General features: G+C 40.2%; 1 protein-coding gene across 3 annotated transcripts in view; it reads left to right on the top strand.

Moving 5' to 3' along the window:
- The window catches only part of IL13RA2 (interleukin 13 receptor subunit alpha 2), an 899,966-nt gene that overhangs the window by 409,966 nt on the left and 470,507 nt on the right, over positions 1–19,493 (top strand). For all 3 annotated transcript variants that reach the window (XM_044057461.1, XM_044057462.1, XM_044057464.1), the window contains one exon: positions 12,987–13,108. In XM_044057461.1, coding sequence (XP_043913396.1) covers positions 13,009–13,108 — 100 coding nt within the window. In that variant the 5' untranslated portion in view covers positions 12,987–13,008. The remainder of the gene's footprint in view (positions 1–12,986; positions 13,109–19,493) is intronic.

Consider the following 19,493-nt stretch of genomic DNA (forward strand, 5'->3'; position numbering starts at 1 on the left):
GGGTTGTATAGGGATATGAGAAGAGATGGCTGGTGGAAGGAGGGTTTTTTTAAGAATGAAAGAGTCAGTGAAATTTGCGAGAGTAAGAGAAGATGGGGGAGTTCAAGTCAGTGAAGAGTTCTTAAAGGTAGTGATAAGAGTTGTAGGGTTGATTAGCAGTGAACCTAGCAATTTTATTATAGGCTAGCTCAAGCTTGGCTTTAAGGGTGAATTGTAAGTTGGTTAAAATAGAGGAGGGAGGAAAGGAGGTAGGCACGGGCAAGGGAAAGTCTAGAATCCTTAGTGAGGTGTTTTTATTCCTGTAGAGCAGTCCACGATGTTCTTCATCTCACATTGCTGCAGTCCTTACACTTGGGTAGTCCGCTATCCTCGGTCGGCCCGAATATCAAAGTATAAGGCTGACGTCGGTCAAGGCGCATTTGACTGACATCAGGACGTCAGGGTACAAATGCGCATGACCGACGTCATATCCTCAGTCTTTTTTGCCGCATGGTCCGATGCAGAAGCAGCGTTGCAAGTGCCGGTTGGCATTCTGAAATTGTTCGGTTTCGGAGTTTCAGACCGAGTCAAAGTTGGCTAAGTACCCCGTTGGGGAATATTTTAGTTTTTTCTTGCCTCAGTGGTTTACCGGATGTCAGAAAAAGTGAATAATTGTATTTCTTGTGGGAAACAGATACCGCATAGAGACTACCATACTTTGTGTATTCCTTGTTTAGGGCCTGAGCACGACGTTGTTGGGTGTCGCTCTTGTGCTAGATTCAATAAGCGCACTATAAAGAGAAGGTTAGATTGTGCCAGGTTAGTCTTCGGGAAGCGGTGCAATTATAAAATGCCGTCGGAGACTCCGACGCCCGCTTCTTCGAAGAAGCGCAAGGACAAAGCAGTTAAGCCTAGGCTAGAAGAACCGTCTGTACCGGACGCCGGTTCTTTAGAGGCGTCGGTGGAGCCGGTGGTTCCACCAGAGGTTTCTTTGGGATCCCAGGGAGAGACTTTGTTACTGCAGGATGTGGCCTCTCAGGAGGCAGGTCAGGCTGATGGGGCTTCTCAGGTTACTATACTCCCCTCCCTTCCTAGGGTGGTTAGGCCCTCTCCTTCTGTTTCCAAGGCTTCTCCCAGAGGCAGGCCAGGTTTAGCTTCAGTTGGTGTCACCCCTAGTTCTTCAGGGACTGTGCCCAAGAAGCATATGCTTAAAATGGCAGAAGATTTGATTACTTTAATTAGGGGTTCTTTGCCCCCTCCTGATAAGAGACCTAGGGTGGAACCTGAGCTAGGGAGTTTTGAGCAGGCTACGGATGTTTCAGAGTCTTCGGCTGAAGACTTGCAGGAGTATTCCCCTTATTCTGATTCTGATGTGGATGATTCTACTCCTTCTGCTTCTCCTCCTGAGGATTTTTCTTTTTCAGAAACTCTTCATTCCATGAGGGAGCATTTTAAGTGGGAAGGTCAGGACTTCTCTGATTCCAGGAAAAGGCTTAGGGAATTTTTGTTTTTACCCCAGCATAGGCCTTTGGCTATACCTCCTGTTTTGGATGTGGTGGAAGATGTTTTTACAGAGGCTTCTCTTAATCCTGATTCTTTGCCTCCTGCTCCTGTTAAACCGGATAGGTATTACAGGGTGCCTGAAGCTCATAAGTATCAAGTCCTAGGGCAGACCCAGAAACTGTTAGTCAGGGGCCTAAAGGTGTTAAGGCTTCTGTTGTCAAGAATCCGGTTCCTTCAGATAAAGAGGCCAGGGCCTTGGATAGATGGGGAAAGAAAGTTTATACTTCCTCCACTCTAGCTATGAGGGCTTTGAATTGCCAGTTTCACATGTTGAAATACCAAAACTATCTCCTTTCTCAATTGAAGTCTAAGGTTGATGCTCTGGCGGAAGGTATTGATTGTAAAGAGTTACAAGATTTAGTACATGTTTCTGAACAGGTGGGTAAGCATTCCTTGCAATGTGGTTTTGATGCTGTACAGGCCTCGTCTAGGGTGGCTGCCACTGGGTCAGTTCTTCGCAGGCACGCCTGGCTGAGGGATCAGAATTTATCTGAACATGTTAAAACAAGGATTTTAGATGCTCCTTTACAATCTGATGTGTTGTTTGGTTCTCCTGTTGAGACAGTCTTAAAGAAAATGGAAGACAAGGCTAAGTCTATGCAGACTGTTAAAGATTTTTTGCAGGTTCAGCCTCCAAAGTTTAGTAGAAATTGGCCTACTAAGGGGTGGACCTATCCTTCTTATGATTCCCAGTCTAGGGGTAGATCTAGACGTGGTAGGGGCAGAGCTCAGGGCTCTTTCAGGCCTAGAACAGGGAGTTCTCCTGCACAGTCTTCGGGTGAGGGCAGGGGTCAGTCCTTTCGTAAACAGACCCAATGACCTACCTTTTCAGCTGCCAGAACCTGCTCGTCTGGCAGCACCTTTGGGAGGACGGTTGGCACTTTTCAAAGAAAATTGGAGTTTAATTACCCAAGACAGATGGGTATTGGATATCATTTACCATGGTTACAGGTTTTATTTTCATACCTTGCCTCCTTTCAAAGGCATGCCAGATGTTCCTCCTCAACAAAGAATAGAGGCTCACAAGCAAATTTCTCTGTTGCTCCAAATAGGGGCCATACAGCCGGTCCCTATACCAGAAGTGGGCCTAGGATTTTATTCCCGCCTGTTCCTAGTACCAAAGAAAGGGAACACGTGGAGACCAATTTTGGACTTATCTATCCTCAACACTTATCTGGACATTCCCAAGTTCAAAATGTTGACGTTACAGCAGCTTTTACCTCTGCTGGCCAAAGATCATTGGATGGTAACCTTGGATCTCAAGGAGGCTTATCTTCATGTTCCTATCAGACTGAGTTGCAGGAAGTATCTGCGTTTTCGAGCTGGGACTTCTCATTATCAGTTCTCTGCATTGCCCTTTGGCTTATCTACTGCGCCCAGAGTGTTCACAAAGGTTCTGGCTCCAGTGATAGCTTTCCTCAGGTTAAAAGGAATACAGATCTATCCTTATTTGGACGACTGCCTGATTCTGGCTCAAGGAAGGGACGAGCTTCTTCATCATTTGGATTATGTGATAGCAGTGCTAAGATGCCTGGGGTATTCTGTGAACGAAATAAAGTCCAGTCTAGTACCCTCTCAGGACATGTGCTTTCTGGGTGTGAGACTGAATACAGCATCCCAGATGGCCTTTTGACCCCGGACAAACAAAAGAATCTTTCCCTTTACTTTCATCAGTTGTCTCATCAGTCCAGGCTGACTGCAAGGACAGTCCTTCAAGCCTTGGGGTTCATGGCATCTTGTATTCTGGTGCTTCCCAATGCCAAACTGCATATGAGGAAACTACAATGGTATCTCAAAAATGTATGGACACAGCACTGCCAGGATTTGGACACTGTCATTCAAATAATACCTTGCATTCAAATGGAGTTGTTGTGGTGGGCTCAGGAATGTCACCTAAACAAGGGACTCTCTGTGACCCGGCCAGAGGCGAGTCAGATTCTAACGACAGATGCCTCAGACAAAGCTTGGGGAGCTCATCTGAATGGAAAGTGGATACAAGACAAGTGGCCTGCCAGACTACAACATCTACATATCAACTTGAAAGAGATGTTAGCAGTCCAGTTTGCATTAATAGCTTTCAAGGATTTACTTCTTCCAGGGCAGGTGTTGATTCTAACAGACAACACAACTGTCATGTGGTACATCAACAAGCAAGGCGGAACACATTCTTATCCTCTATGCAGGCAAGCAATGATTTTGTGGGAGACTGCTCTCAGTTTACAGCTAAATCTTCAGGCAAGGTTTCTGCCGGGAGCACAGAACTCCTTAGCAGATGTGTTGAGCAGACAAATTATGGATCCCCACAAGTGGAAATTGGATCCTCATGTATTTCAGGAATTGACAGTGTCATGGGGAACTCCAGACATAGATCTGTTCGCTTCTCCACTAAACCATCAGCTGCCAAAGTTTTGCACAAAAAGGTTTCATCCCACAGCTTGGAAAGTGGATGCTCTTTCCTTCAATTGGAGCAATCTTCATGTTTATGCCTTTCCGCCTCTGCCTCTCCTCCCAGAGGTACTACTAAAGGCCAGACAAGACAAGCCAAGGATGATTTTGATAGCTCCAGATTGGCCTCGACAGCATTGGTACCCATTACTGAGAAGCCTGGTACGGAAGCCTCCATGGCCTTTGCCTTCGATTCCACACCTGTTGTCTCAGGAGGACAGTCATTTGCTCAATGTCAAGCTTCACTCTCTGCACCTAACAGCCTGGCATATTCTGTTTTGAACCATAGTGGGCCTCCACTTCCGCAGCAAGTTTTGAATGTTATTTTGGAAGCTAGAAGGCCTAGTACAAGGAAAGTGTACGCAGATAAATGGAAGAGATTTTTATTTTGGAGTGCAGCAAAGGATTTTGATGTTTCTGAGCCTAATTTAAGTGTGGCTCTTCAATATCTTACTGAGTTATTGGACAAAGGTTTGTCCTTCTCTTCTATTAAGGTTCATGCTGCAGCAATTTCGGCTCACTATGATTGTGACCCACCATTGTTTTCTCATCCTTTGTTCAAGCAATTTCTTAGAGGGGCAAAGAATATAAGACCCCCACGAAGAGCTCCTACTCCTGCTTGGGATCTCAATTTTGTGTTGGAGAAACTCACTCTACAACCTTTTGAGCCTGCAGCTACTGCTGAATTAAAGTTTTTGTCATGGAAGACTGCTTTTTTGTTGGCTATTACCTCTGCAAGAAGGGTTTCTGAGTTGCAGGCCCTTATGGTGGTGGAGCCTTTCTTAATTTTTCATAAGGATAGGGTATCTTTACGTACTAATCCTTCCTTTATGCCTAAAGGGGTTTCTAGTGTGGCTTTAAACCAAACTATTCATTTGCCTACTTTTTATGCAAATCCCCAAAATAAAGGGGAAAAGATTTTGCACACTTTAGATGTTCACAGGCAGTTGCGATATTATTTGGACAGAACTAAAGGGTTCAGGCAGTCTCAGCAGTTGTTTGTTTCTTTTGCTTTGAGTTCTCAGGGCAAGCCTGTGTCAAAACAAACTATTTCTAAGTGGATTGGGTTTTGCATTGCTTTCTGTTATTCCCATCATGGCAAGGAGATTCCAGCTGGGATTAGGCCTCATTCCACTAGGGCTACTGCCACTTCAACAGCTTTTGAGGGGGGTGGCAACTAAGGATATTTTGGAGGCAGCTACTTGGAGTTCAGTGCATACTTTCTCTAGGCATTATCACCTTCCACTGTACTCTAAATCCAGGGCTGGTTTTGCCACTGCTGTTTTGCAGGGCATTTTGGCAGCTCCTGCTTCATTATAGTTTAGCCATCCTCCCTTACCTCTGCTTTGGGATTCTACCCAAGTGTAAGGACTGCAGCAATGTGAGATGAAGAACATAGTACAGTTTTGTACCTACCATAAATGTAGATGTTCGAAGATCCACATTGCTGCAGTCCAATTTACCCTCCCTCCTTCCCCTCTGTAGTTTGAGGCGGTTGTGTGGGTTGGGTTGTCAATATGAGGTTTATTGTATATATTGTATATATTGTACATATTTTTAGTGTTAGGATGGTTGGTTGTTTGGTTGTTGTCTTTGGGTTTTGACCTTTATTTTTAGGGTCTTCTGACATCTGGGGCAAGAAAAGACTGAGGATATGACGTCGGTCATGCGCATTTGTACCCTGACGTCCTGATGTCAGTCAAATGCGCCTTGACCGACGTCAGCCTTATACTTTGATATTCGGGCCGACCGAGGATAGCGGACTACCCAAGTGTAAGGACTGCAGCAATGTGGATCTTCAAACATCTACATTTATGGTAGGTACAAAACTGTACTTTTTTGATGTGTCTTCTTGATAGAACTTAAAATGTGCAGATCAAATTTGAGTTGGTCATCTATGATAACACCTAGTAACTTTGTGTGTGTTTTTACATTTATGACAGTGTGTTTAAGTGATGAAATAGTAAATGATGTTTTATAATGGAAGAGATTTAGGAAGAAATAGAAGTTTAGTTTTTTTTTTGGATTGAGTAAGAGTTGATTGCCAGAGAGCCAATTTTCAACAGAGTGAAAGGAGTTTTGAGTAGTTGAGTGGAGGTCCCAAATATTGTCAGTGGTAGAGATGATAGTGGAATCATCAGCCTATTGTATGAGAGTGGAGATGGAGCAGGAGGTATGAAGAATGTTGGTGAAAATGTTGAAAAGTAGTGGTCCAGTGATGGACCCCTGAGGCACACCCATGTTGACAGGGAGAAAGGAGGACCAAGAAGAGAGCCATTTGACAGATTGTTGCCTCCTGGAGAAGTAGCTAGAAAACCAAGAGAGGGTAACATTAGAGAGATTGAAATCAGACAGTTTGGAAAGAAGTAAGAGATCTGAAACAGTGTCAAAAGCTTTGGAGAGGTCCAGAAAAAGACAGGAGACTTGTTTGTTGTTGTCTCTAGATCAAGCAATTGTTTGAAAGAAGTTAGAGCAGTAGTAGTGCTGTGGTAGTGTTGTAATCTGTGTTGGGTAGGTGAGAGAAGATGTTCATAGAGGAGGTAGTCCAGTAGTTGCTTATGGATACACTTTTTTGTAGCAGTTTTTGAGAGTGGGGATAGAACAGCTGTGGGACAGAAATTAGTTAAGTCAAAGGATTTCTCTCCCTTATGAATGGGACTGATATAAAATTGTTTCCAGGCAGAGGGGACAGACAATTCTTGGATAGAGTGGTTAATTAGGAAAACGATAGGGTGTGCTATAGAGCAAGCTGCAATTTTCAGGAAAAGTGGGGGTAAGCATGGTTTTAGTTTGCTGAGAAGGGATTTAATGTAGGTGGTAGGGATAAATTTGAGTGAAAAGGTGTTAGTTTGAGATGATGGGGAGGGTGTGTGTGGGGAGTTAGAATTGTTGTTAATAGGTATTAACTTAGTGATAGTCAATGAAGTAGGTGTTAGAAATGTTGGCAGTTTCCAGAGGGGTACTGTCCGGACACGGGTTAGGAGACACAAGGATACCAGGTGGAGAATTTTCTTAACAGTGGTCCAGAATTCTTTGGGATTTTTGTGTGGCTTAATAAGGGTTGTTGGTAGAAGTTTTTATTGTCAGTAATTGCTTGTTTTTTTAGTGCGGTTACAAAGACATTTGCAGTTTTGTAGGTGAGTCTGGGTTTTGAATTTTTGCCAACATTTCTAGGCCTTTTTTCTTTCCAGTATTTGAGAGCGAGTGGCCTTGGTTGGGCAGGGTGCAAAGTCGGATTTTATTCTAATTTTCCTAGGGGAACTAGGAAGTTGCGTGTTTCAAGGAATACGGTGTTAGATTTCAGCACAGCTTCATCCACGGGTAGGTGGTGCAGGAAAGACCAGTCAGTGGAGGAGAGTATATTATTGAATACATCTGGGTTAAAGTTAGAGGGGGAGTGATGATGTTTGTATTTGTGTAATTTACAGTGTTGTAGGGTATATCTTTGGATGCAGATGGGAGAGTGGTTGCTCAAGGAATCAGGTAGTGATCTGGGTTGTGATAAAGGCTTGGGTTATAGACTAGGATCCAGACTAGGGTAGTGCCAGAGTTAGAAGGTTTACTATGATGAGTTGGGGTTGAAATGCATTAAGTGAAGCCTTGAAGATCAATGGAAGAGTTTGGGGAGTTTAGCGTGAAGGATTGCCAATGTTAACATCACCTAGGATTATAGTTTTGTTATTTATGGAGTGATTAACCAGGAAAGTATTTGTTCAAGTCATATTTTGGGTGGAATATAGATTGCAGCAACTGTAATTGTTTTATTGGTGTTAAGTTTGCAGTTGGCTGTTAAGAGTTCTGCAAGCTGTAAATTGGGAAGAGAGACTTTTAGAGGAGATCATTTCATTTTGCCATTGTAGAGTATAACTATTCCTCCTCCTTTTTTATGAACTCTGTCAAGACTGAAGATATTATAACCAGGGGTAGTAACTTCATAGTCAGTGTTGTGCGGTTTAAGCCATGTTTCAGATGGAGTAATAATGTCATGAGAGTGTTGAGCAATCCAAGTGTGGAATTCAGTAACTTTATTGAGAATTCTGTGTATGTTAAGGGAGTAAAATGTTGAGTCTGCAGGAGGATATAGAGGAAGGAGGAGAGAAGGGTCATGAGAAGTATTACTGAAAGGACCTGGGTTACGGTGGATGCCACCTAATAGATAGAGACTACTGGCGATTTGAATTAAAGTAGGAATGTGAAAGCATAATGTTACGTATTTGGGTCTACTTTTTAGAGGGTGAGAAGAGTGAGGGAGAGGCCTGCTTCTGAAAATGAGAGGGTTTGTGTGATTGAATAAGGAGGGATTAATTTTAACGGAGTGAGAAGTTAGTAGGCTATATGATGTGTAAGTTAGAGTTGGTGAGATATTCCTGGGAGAAAGTGTTTAATAGGAGGAGAAGTGTGAGAGAAGAAGATGATTAAGAAAAAGGGCAGTAGAAGTGTAGACGGTAAGCATTTTGTGTACAGGAAAGATGAGTGGGCAAGGAAGAGAAGAAAAAAAGGGGAGGAGTGGCTTAACTGATGGGAGATGACGGAGGTTAAAAAAGTGAAGAGGCGGATTACAGTGGTTATCTTATGGAGCAAAGGTGATGACATTTATGAAGATTTACAGTTTTGTTATGCAAGTACTTGAGGAGGTAATTTGATAAGTGAAGTTAGAAAGGTTAGAAGTAAAAAAGATGGGGAGATATACTGAAGAGAGAGGAAGTAAGACAATGGGGGGAATTGCAGGGTTGGAAATGGATAGGAGTAGAGTGAAAGGGTTGTAATAAAAGAGGAGGGGTTAGTAAGTAGTAGTTGAAAGTAGAAAGTCTGTTAGGACAGGAAGGGGAGGTGAAAATAAGGAGATTGGAGATAGAGTATAAATGTAGTGTGTGTGTGGGGGGGTGGGGTGGGAATTGAGGTTAGGTAGGGGAGCGGAGTGAGCTCAACAGCAGTGAGGGCAAAAGGAGTGGGCAGAAATGACCAGCCATCAGGAGACACTTGAAACAATCAGCGAAGAGTGAAATGCACATGGGAATGAAATTTTAGGGGTCTCTAAAGGTGTAGGAAAATGAATTGGAAAATCTGTCTTTCATAGATACTAACCAGTCTCACAACACTTTTGAAAACTTTTTGTATTTTCAAAGAAAGATGTTTCTGCAGGGGTGTGACATGGTAATGGGAAATCTTAATGTTTCAGAATTGGACTTCAGCAAACCAGCTGAAAGGTGCTCAGGGGTAGGTTCTATTATCTTTACCAGTGCAGAGTACTCATGTACGCAGATAGTGGATAAGGCAACAAGAAAATCTGACAGATATAATTTGGATTAAGGATGAGGTTACACCATTATACTGTAATAGTGAACCAAAAATTTCTGGTTCAGATCATTTTATAGATAAGATGGGAGGAGACAAGAGAGTCAATAAGCAATGACAATGAAGATGTTAAATCCAAAGTAAATTTTATAAAGCAGAGTGTACTGTAGATAGAAAGGATTTCATTAAAATATTTCTGAATACTGGAATATTTTTTGATCATATATACTTAACTTATGAATATTTCTCTTCTATATAACAAGACACCTAATCAATTTAGGAGATATAATTAGTGGTGGAGTCCAAAACTCAGAAGGCTTGAAAAATATAGAAGTAAACTATGGCATAAGTATAAGAAGGGCCAAAGTATTGATTAACTATGGCATAAGTAAAGGGCCCAATTATTGATTATTTAAAAGTAGCAAGGAGTTGTAAGACAATGATAAGGAATACGAGACGATTTTGAACTGATGCTAGCTTCTAAGAAGAAAGCTCTATTTAAAGATTTAATAACTATAGGAAGAGAGTATAACAGTATTTGCATGGCCAAGGATGAGGTTCTGATAATCAATAAGGAACAATTAGTTAATACCATTTCTTAGAAGTTCTCAGAGATATAAAATAAAAATGAGTTTGAAAGGAAAGTGTGAGAGTTATGACTGCCCCTTTATAACTTTGAATGTGATTTCTAATGACCTAAAATATATGATCAAAAAGAGCATCAGGCCTGCACAGTTTAAAAAGTTTTTTCCTGAGTAATATCAGAATCTTAGTAAAAAAAATTACTTGCAGTGAGACAGCATTTGTTCCCAAAGTATGGAAAGGGGGTTGGGAGGGTGGCCTAGTGGTTAAAGTGTTTGCCTTACAAAAACAAGGTGCAGGGTTTGAGTCACACAAGAGATAATTGGCTAGGCTTACAATGGCTCACAAGGGCAGTTAGCCTAGTATTAACCTATGAACCTATGGGAATGACATTGGTGGTGCCTGTATTTAAGAGTGGAACAGCTAATTTCACTGATAACTTTCATCTCAAAAGCTTGACCTGCACTGTTGGTAAATGTTTTGAGAGAGTAGCATTTAAATTAATGAATCCAGTATTAAAACCTGATTTAGACATTTAACAACCTGTGTTTTGAGGGATGGTCCTCATCAAACCTGATAATTTGTTTTGTACCAATATATACAAGAAGCTATAGATGAGTTTATCAGTGGTTGTAGTTTATCTTGACTTTAAAAAAAAGCATTTGACTTGGTCCCACATAATGTAATTATTAAAGCATTGTATAAAAATATTAATAATGAGACTATTAAAAATGGGTAATAAACTAGATAAGTAATAGAACTTTTAAAATAAAAATTGAGAAAGTTGCATCCGGCGATGCACCATTTTTTGGGGGGGAGTACCAAAACAGTCCATGCTTGGAGCTATACTGTTTGAAATACTTATGTCTGATTTTCTACTTAATAAGGGTATTTGGACCTGCAAATATGCAGTGACACTAAAATTTGGACCATAAAGAATTCAGTTTGTGACCAAGAAAGGTTGCAACTTTATGATGAGCTATGCAAGTGATATAAAAAACATACAGTTTAACAGAAAAACAATGGTACTACGCTTTGGTAAAAATAATCTATGTTAACCTTATGTCATATATAATGTAATACTTGGTGATGAGGAAAAGAGCAAAGATTTAGGAAAAATTGTCGACATGGGCTCACACATGGTAAAAATGTACAAACAATAGCCAGGAAATAGTCATGAAAGACAAAGTAGTGCCTGAGGCAAAGTGATCATGCTTTGATATTCAGAAAAAGGCAAATCAGTTAAGTGATACTGTAGCTTGAGACCCAGTCTTAACAAATGTTAAGCACCCCATGTTTCCTTTTTTAAGGTGAAGTATTGTGCTAGGCAGTCAAATCTGCCATTACTGACCAAAGACAGTGGGGAAAAAAAATCTATTTCTGCCTGCTGTCCATATGAGTAAAGTGTCTCTTTCTATTATAAATTTCGAATAACAGGATGTGTGTTCACCTGCATTTTCTGAAAAATATGAAGTCTGAAACTCAAATGTATGTCATTGTTTTCGTGAATTCAGTTCTCAGTAAAGTGTCTGAAAAGCATAGATTTTATGAGGAACAGACCAAACATACAAAGCAAAAATCTGTAGATTCTGCAAAAATGTGGACAGTTCAGATGCATGGCAAGGTGACTGTAAAGACAAGAGACTGTTTTACAGTGTCTTTCTGACAACACTTGCTAAGTGGTTTATGGCTTTGGAAGTGCTTTGTTCCTCTGTAACTAGAAGTACATGGAGCAGATAATGCTCAATCCACTACAAAGAATTATGACTGGGTCTCCAGTCTTAACTCATTATTATGGATTCACCTTATGCTCAAGGTGAATTTTTGGCATCCATGTCTCAAACATGTAATAAGCAGGTTATGATCAACGACCCAATCATAATCCTTTATTTTAAGGATTATATCCAGTAGAGATGAAAGTGTGTTCTTGCCAATAAACTAGGTAGCTGTATTATGGAATACCATGTAGAAGCCTGTATCTGAAACTGTTCACAATACTGTAGATAGAAAAGAATTCAAAAACATTATACAAGACAAACTGAGAATTTTAAATATATCAGTTACAAGAACAGATTCGTTATCATTATAGTCAGTTCTAGACTGGTCAGAGGGGACTTAATACTAATATACAAATGTGCAAACAATGGTATCTTGGCATCAGCAATTGGTACAGAATTTAAGTCACACTTCTTGGGAATTAGAAACAACTGCTTGCTAGTGAATAATCATATGAACAATTCTACTTTAGCGGGAAGATCGGTTCATGGAAGAACTGGTAAACATTGGACTAGCCTTCCACTGGATATGAGTGATGCTGAAAGTCTTGAGGATTTTATGTGTGCTCTTGACAAATCGTTTCATATGGGTGATTATAGTTTTTTGACAATTCTAGGCAAACTTGAATAAGGTCTTTTTAAAGCCCCGATTTTTAAATATTGGACACAATATTTAATGAGTGAAAGTAAAATATTTTAGGATTTCAATAATAACTTATGTAACTTAATATTTTCAGAAGATGAGTCTAGATTAAGTAGACCAAAGAAGCAACTTTAGAATATGCTGCACTAATAAATTTATGAATCCCCTGGTTCTGGTATTTATTTTAATCATCTATCCTATACCGTTGAGTCAAATCTGAGTCTTACAGTGATCCAATGAACAGCCACAGTGCCTCAGCAGAGTTTAATAGGCAAGCAGGGAATGGAAGTAGATTGCCAGGCCTTTTTGTGTACACACACACACACACACACACACACACACACCACTCGAAATGTAGAGCTACCAGTTAACCACTGCATGACACTTGGAAATGGAATACTCAGCAAAAACCCTCATGAATACACAGTGGGCAAGCAGACTGTGGACAGAAGGAACCCCTGCCAAGAACCAAACCAGTTCTTGGCTGCTCATTGTGCCATTGCACCACTCCATTTATGTTATACCCTGTTTTCCAAACAGGAAATAACCACGGTTTTGGACTTGAGAAATTCCTTCTTTTGTAGACGTTCATTGTGTCTGTGTGTTGTATTGGAAATGTGCAATGTAAAATAAAAAAAAATAATTTTAAGTTTAAAATTTAATTTGAATATGAAAGTTATATACTTCATCTGGTTATTTTTAAGGTCCACAGAGAAACCAAAAAAGATGAGAAAAAGCCAACGATCCGTGGAGAATATCTGTCAAAATTTATTTTTATTTTTTTCTATGTTATCGCAGAACTGCTCCTCTGAGCTACTAACCTCTGGTAAGGACTACATTTGGTGAGTTAAAATATGAGACTTTAAAACTTTTCAAGATGACTTACTGACATGTCATGTTTTAATTACAATCACATGATCTTCAGCTTTGTTTATTGCATTTTCTTTTGTTGAATGGGCAAATTCGGCTGAAAGTATGGTTGCTTTTTTCCATGGACTTTGTTCACAGATTAGTGGAGAATGTCTGTCAATATTCATTTTTTTTATTTTTATCCACATTATCACAGAAATGTGCTTCAGGCCTGTTAAGCTCTGGTAAGGACTACATTTGGTGAGTTAGAATCTGAAACTTTAAAAATTATCAATGTAACTTACTGACTTGTCAAGTTTTAATTACGACCATACAATATTCAGCTTGCTTTATTGCATTTTCTTTTTTTTTTTGAGTGGACAAATACAGCTGTGAGTATGGTTACTTTTTTTCCATGGACTGTGGCCAGTATGTGGAGGAAACTCCTTATAATATCCCAATGAACACCAAAGCTGTCAGTGACTTGCTGGTCATCAGATTATGGCTTGCCATTCTGTGCCTTAACCACCATTGTTTCCATGGGGTGTCAAAATGCACAATCCTGCCATATCTGGTAAGGAACCTTGCTTGTTAAGAAATGGCAGAGGATGTGAAGACAACTTTTTGATAGTTATCTGTTAGGATTTGCTTGTGTAAGGAGTGGTGTAACTCATGAAATGAGAGTATTAGCAAAAGATGATCTGATGAATATTGGCTTGTGGAGATATAAAGATATTCTTGGATGAGATGTTTGCTGAATAACAGAAGTCTGCTGCTAGTGTTTTATTAGCTGTATGTTGGTTTAGCTGCTATTTACTTATTGCACAATGGAACATCATGCTCCCTGATATTGAGCTTGACAGTGTCTGACTCATGGTATAATCACTACTACAGTGGTCAGGAAATATCCTGTTAATGTTGTCACATGTATGATGCTCTGTTTCCCCATCTGCCTCTTAGATGTAGTGCCTTGTCCTAGTAGACTTTCATAGGTTCTTATGTAAGTAGTAGGCTAAGTGCCCTTCTGAGCTACTTTAAGCCTAGCCAGTTTCCCTCAAAGATCAGAATCAAGTATTGTGCCCTGTGTTTGTGAAGTAAATACCATAACCATTATGCCAGCCCTGAACCCACTGGTGTTACTGTGTCAGCCTTACACCAAACTAACTTGCTGTCTAACTCCATAACTTTCATTGTGCTAGATGCCTGTGTGTGCAATGTGTGTGTGTGTGTGTGCATATGTATGTATACATATGGAAACACACCATATGGCCAAGCATCCATTATACTGAACAACTGCAATGCTGACAAAAGTGATCAAATAATCATATGATTGCAGAATGCTGGCATTACTTTGTGCAAGGTTGCTATACAGTGGGGAGGGAGAATTCACTCTTTACCTGCTGTTCCAGGTTCTTGGAGATAGTATGTAATTAGAAGCAATTGTGGGGGTGCAGGGGGCCTGCCCCCTGGGGAAAAAAATATTTTTTTCAATGTATTGGATTTGGATCCTTTATACTGACAGCTTTATCTCTGGTGTGTGTGCGTGTTTATTCAGGATCTTGCATAGTATGGACATATATGAATTGCTGTACTAAACAAAAATCTTTGTCTATGCTGTTTGTACTGGTTGTACTGACAGCTTTATTTTTGGAGTGTGTGTGTTTGTGTGTGAGTGTGTGTGTTTGTGTGTGAGTGTGTGTGTGTGTGTGTGTGTGTGTGTGTGTGTGTGTGTGTGTGTGTGTGTGTGTGTGTGTGTGTGTGTGGGTGCGGGTGCGCATGATTACTTTCAGTACTGAACATATATATGTTACTGTGCTGTGCTTTCTGTGTTGCTTTTACTATACTTGGCATTACAATGCTTCTTTTTGTGACTTAGGCTGGATGATGATTTTATGTTTTGTATGCTGATTGGAAATAATTATATTGTATTCTTGCACATGTCATTAACATTTGCTACTATAACTACTTCATTTATCAGAGACTTTATACATATCTAAGTGTCTGATACTTGGATGATAGCCATGAACTCAAATTTTCTGATGGAGTCTACAGAGGTACAACAAATGGAAGCTAATGGTGACCCCAGTGATTCCAATCCCCAATCCTTCATTAAACGTATATTTATCAGGCCTTAAGCTTCTCTACCTGCCTCGTATGACCCTTCAACACAATACATATTTGGACATGGTTACTGGTAGTATATGGATGCCTTTCGTCAGCATTTATAAGCCACTTAATTTTGAGAAACAACATAGAGAACAAGAGGCATCTGGGACAATATATGATACTTAATAACCCTCAGCAGGTGATGAAATAAAAGAGCCTGCACTGGACTTGTATTCCTTGTAGTGTAAATGTGTATAAAGGCTGTTCCATAATAGTACCTGTTCCTTTTTATCAAAGTCTCCCTCCCAAAAATCTGAAAGAAAATTCACTATACAATACCACTTTGAAGTTGAGTGAACAGATGTCATTCGGTAATGATGACAAATGACAGACTTAAAGTAAGAAAAACAAGATGGCTTGTTGTGCAGCAATTGCCAAAGTTTAAACTGCACTCCCCAGTGTTTTGGCTTCACTGTCTGTCATCAAGAGCTCAGAGTGCCAGAAGAGTTTACTAGGTATTTGTAGAATTTGTATTTCATCTCTGAAGCAATAGATACAAATTAAACACCCACACACATACATATACACAAGCAGAGAAGTCCTTCTTCTTAGTCATTGTTAGAATCATGGAGCTACAAAAGGAAATTATTATTTCTTTTTAGATTTGAACCCAAGACCTCCAGCATCCCATGATGATGTTACTGCCACTGGATTAAAAAGAGCTTCTGAACAGATAGGTATTAACTTTTCCTTAAGAAAATTCCTTTCAGCTAGGAAACACTCAGCATGGTGATTAAACGGAGAAAGCCCTCTCCATAGGCATTGTAAGTATCATGGAAATAGGAAAGGAAAATATTGCATCTCATTCATACCTCTCAAAATCTTAGCCCAAGAAATCTGGACAAAGTTTGTCATAATGGGTGGAACAAAGACGCAAAAATAGGGATGGATTTTAAATATTGCTCTTATAAACATAGAAAGATGCTAGAATAACAGGGTTTTTGTTAAAATGCATTTTTTAAAGGATATGAAATCTGAAGCACAAATGTAGGTCATTATTTTGTAATTTCATTGCTCAGATCATCCTAATGATTTGCCAGAAAAACCACAAGTTGTATGATAAACAGACCAAAATTTTGAGGCAAAAATCTGGACATTCTGCAAAAGCATGGATAGCTGAGAGGTATGATCTCATTTGGGATTTGAGGTTCCTATTACTTGATCGAATTGTTGAAACTTCGAATGTAATAAGGTCAAGCCCATATGTTCAAAGTGTCAATGATTCGAACATCTAAAATAAAAAAAAAAAAAAAAAAAAAAAGAATAAAACCTAACTAACCCCTGCACCCCCGCACCCCCCACTCTTTAAGTATACCAACTCCGAGATCGCACTACAGTGCAGAAAGGGAATATCTGCCTTTCCTTGCTCCCCTTCTTACTACCATCAGATATATAGATTTTTTTTACGTATTCAAACTTTTACAAGTTCGAACATATGGGTTCGACCATATGGCATTCGAACTTGTAAAAGTTGGATTACGTAATATGAACCCGGGATTTGAACACAAGACTTCCAGCATTCCATTCTGATGCCACTGCTGCTGTGCTAACAAAGGTACAGGATAGAATTTTGGAGCCTGGTTTTATAGCTCACTGAGCTGTTATTTTTTGCTTTTAAAAATGGTGTGCAGCTCATAAACTGGACAGAGTCCTCGTGTATTAATTTGGAGTTCAGGAAGCCTCCTTTCAGTGAATGAGTCACTGCTCCTTACAATCTGATGTTGCAGTGACAGTCTAGATGTGCAACAACAGGAAAAACATTGTGTACAACCACATAGTGGGTATTTAATTATTTATTAAAAATGCTCCAAACTTTAATATAAATGTTACTGCAGTTATACAGGACAGCTACAGTGGCATCTGCACTCTGTTATTTTGCATGGTGTGTACAAAGCAGGAGTTGTCACTGATAGTCACAGCCTTAAAGACAGGTTACAAGAACAGTTTTATTGATTGGGTGGTTAAGGCAAATTCCATTGCTAAGTATATATAACTTGTTCTGAATGCAAGCGGTTTATACTTACCTAGACAGCTTTTTAAAATTAATGCCAACCATGTTAAAGTGTAGTGAGTGTTAAGGGCTCCTTGTGTCTCAGCACAAGCTTTGGCGAGCCCTGCATAATGTAGACTGAAAGAAGAAGAAAAAATGAATCACACCAAAACCATTTGTTTCACTTAGGTCATTGGTTTATATCACACAGTAAATATTATTGTCTGTATTGCACTTTGTGTACCGCAGTGTGAATCCTTCATTCTACACATCTGTCTGAATGTAGGTAGCATGCAGAAAGCCACTTTTGATAAAAAAAACATAAGAGATGCCATAAATTCACCATCTGTTTGTCATTCTGCATTATATTACTATAAATTATCTTTCACTGGAGTGTTGTTTCTTTGAGGACAGACAAGTCCTTGCTTGTTGAGATTTAGAACCATCTACTATAATTAGCATTGCTTTAAGGGAAACAATCCATGCGTGTCAATTAATTTAAAGAAAAATCTGATGTTCTCTGTCTTGCCATCACCCTTTGATTAACAACAAAAAAAAGAACAAAAAATGATAAATGAAGAAAGGAGACCCAATGGATAGCAAAGCTCTAGATCTAAGCAGTGGCTTTGAAATGAAAAATGACATCACATTACTGTATGATGTCAGCAAGAATAAGAGGCAGAAGTGTAACAAATTATTTTATGATAATGGGGATAGGAAAATAGTTATCTAGGGTTTCAACATTTTGCTTCTGAATAGCTGAAGATTTAGAGCAGGACACTGAAAGTTTGTAAAAGACTGTATGGTTTGCTGTATTGCCCATTATGTAATATGTGGTACATGCAGTGGGAAGAAAAGAGGGGTAGGACCTTAAGCAAGACCTTTTAAAGACGTACAAGAAGAAAGACATAACTAATTTCTCTCAAATGAAGATGCATACACCAGCATATGCAAGCATGCATTTGTAGAGTTGCAGAGATACACACACCAACATACGCAAGTACATGATTGTAGGGGTGCAGACTCACACACACATGAGAATATGCAAGGACATGCTTGTAGGGGTGCAGACACACACACACACACACACACACACACAAACACACCAGCATAAGCAAGCACATGCTTATAGGGGTGCTGACACACACCAGGATACGCAAGCACATGCTTGTAAGGGTGCACACACACACACATTTCAGTGTACACAAGGACATGCTTGTAGGGGTGTGAACACAGACAGACACACACACTAGCATACAATAGCAGTTGCTTGTAGGGGTGCTGGCACACACACATACCAGCATCTGCAAGCACATGCTAGTAGAGGTGTGAACACACACACATTTTCAGTGTACACAGCACATCCTTGTGGGGGTGCAGACACATAAACATCAGCGTACGCAAGCACATGCTTGTAGGGGTGCAGACACACACACACACACACACACTCACACTAGCATACATAAGCAGCTGCTTGTCAGGGTGCAGACACACACACACACACACACACACACACAAGCACATGCTTGTAAGGGTGCAGACTTACACAGACACACCAGCATACACAAGCACATGCTTGTAAAGGTGCTGACACACAAACATCAGCGTACGCAAGCACATGCTTGTAGGAGTGCAGACACACACACACACACACACACACACACACACACACACACACACACACACACACACACACACAGAATATGCAAGCACATGCTTGTAAGGGTGCAGACTTAACACACACACACACACACACACACACACACACACACCAGCATACGCAAGCGTATGCTTGTAGGGGTGCAGACACACACAAACACATCAGTGTGCACAATGCAATGCAGACACACAAATCAGCAGCACACACACACAAAAACACCACCATATGAAAGAATATGCTTGTAGGGGTGCACACACACACACACACACACACACACACACACACACACACACACACACACACACACACACACACACACACACACACACATCAGTGTACACAAGCACAGGCTTGTAGGGGTGCGGATACACAGACCAGCAAACACAAGCACACGCTTGTAGGAGTGCAGACAGAAACATACATACACACACACACACACACACACACACACACACACACACACACACACACACACACACAAATCAGTGTACTCAAGCTTGTACGGGTGTAGACAGACTCATGCCAGCATATGCAAGCACATGCTTA

This window comes from Protopterus annectens, chromosome 15.part0, assembly GCF_019279795.1.
Source record: "Protopterus annectens isolate FY-2018-M chromosome 15.part0, PAN1.0, whole genome shotgun sequence".
Classification (NCBI taxonomy): domain Eukaryota; kingdom Metazoa; phylum Chordata; order Ceratodontiformes; family Protopteridae; genus Protopterus; species Protopterus annectens.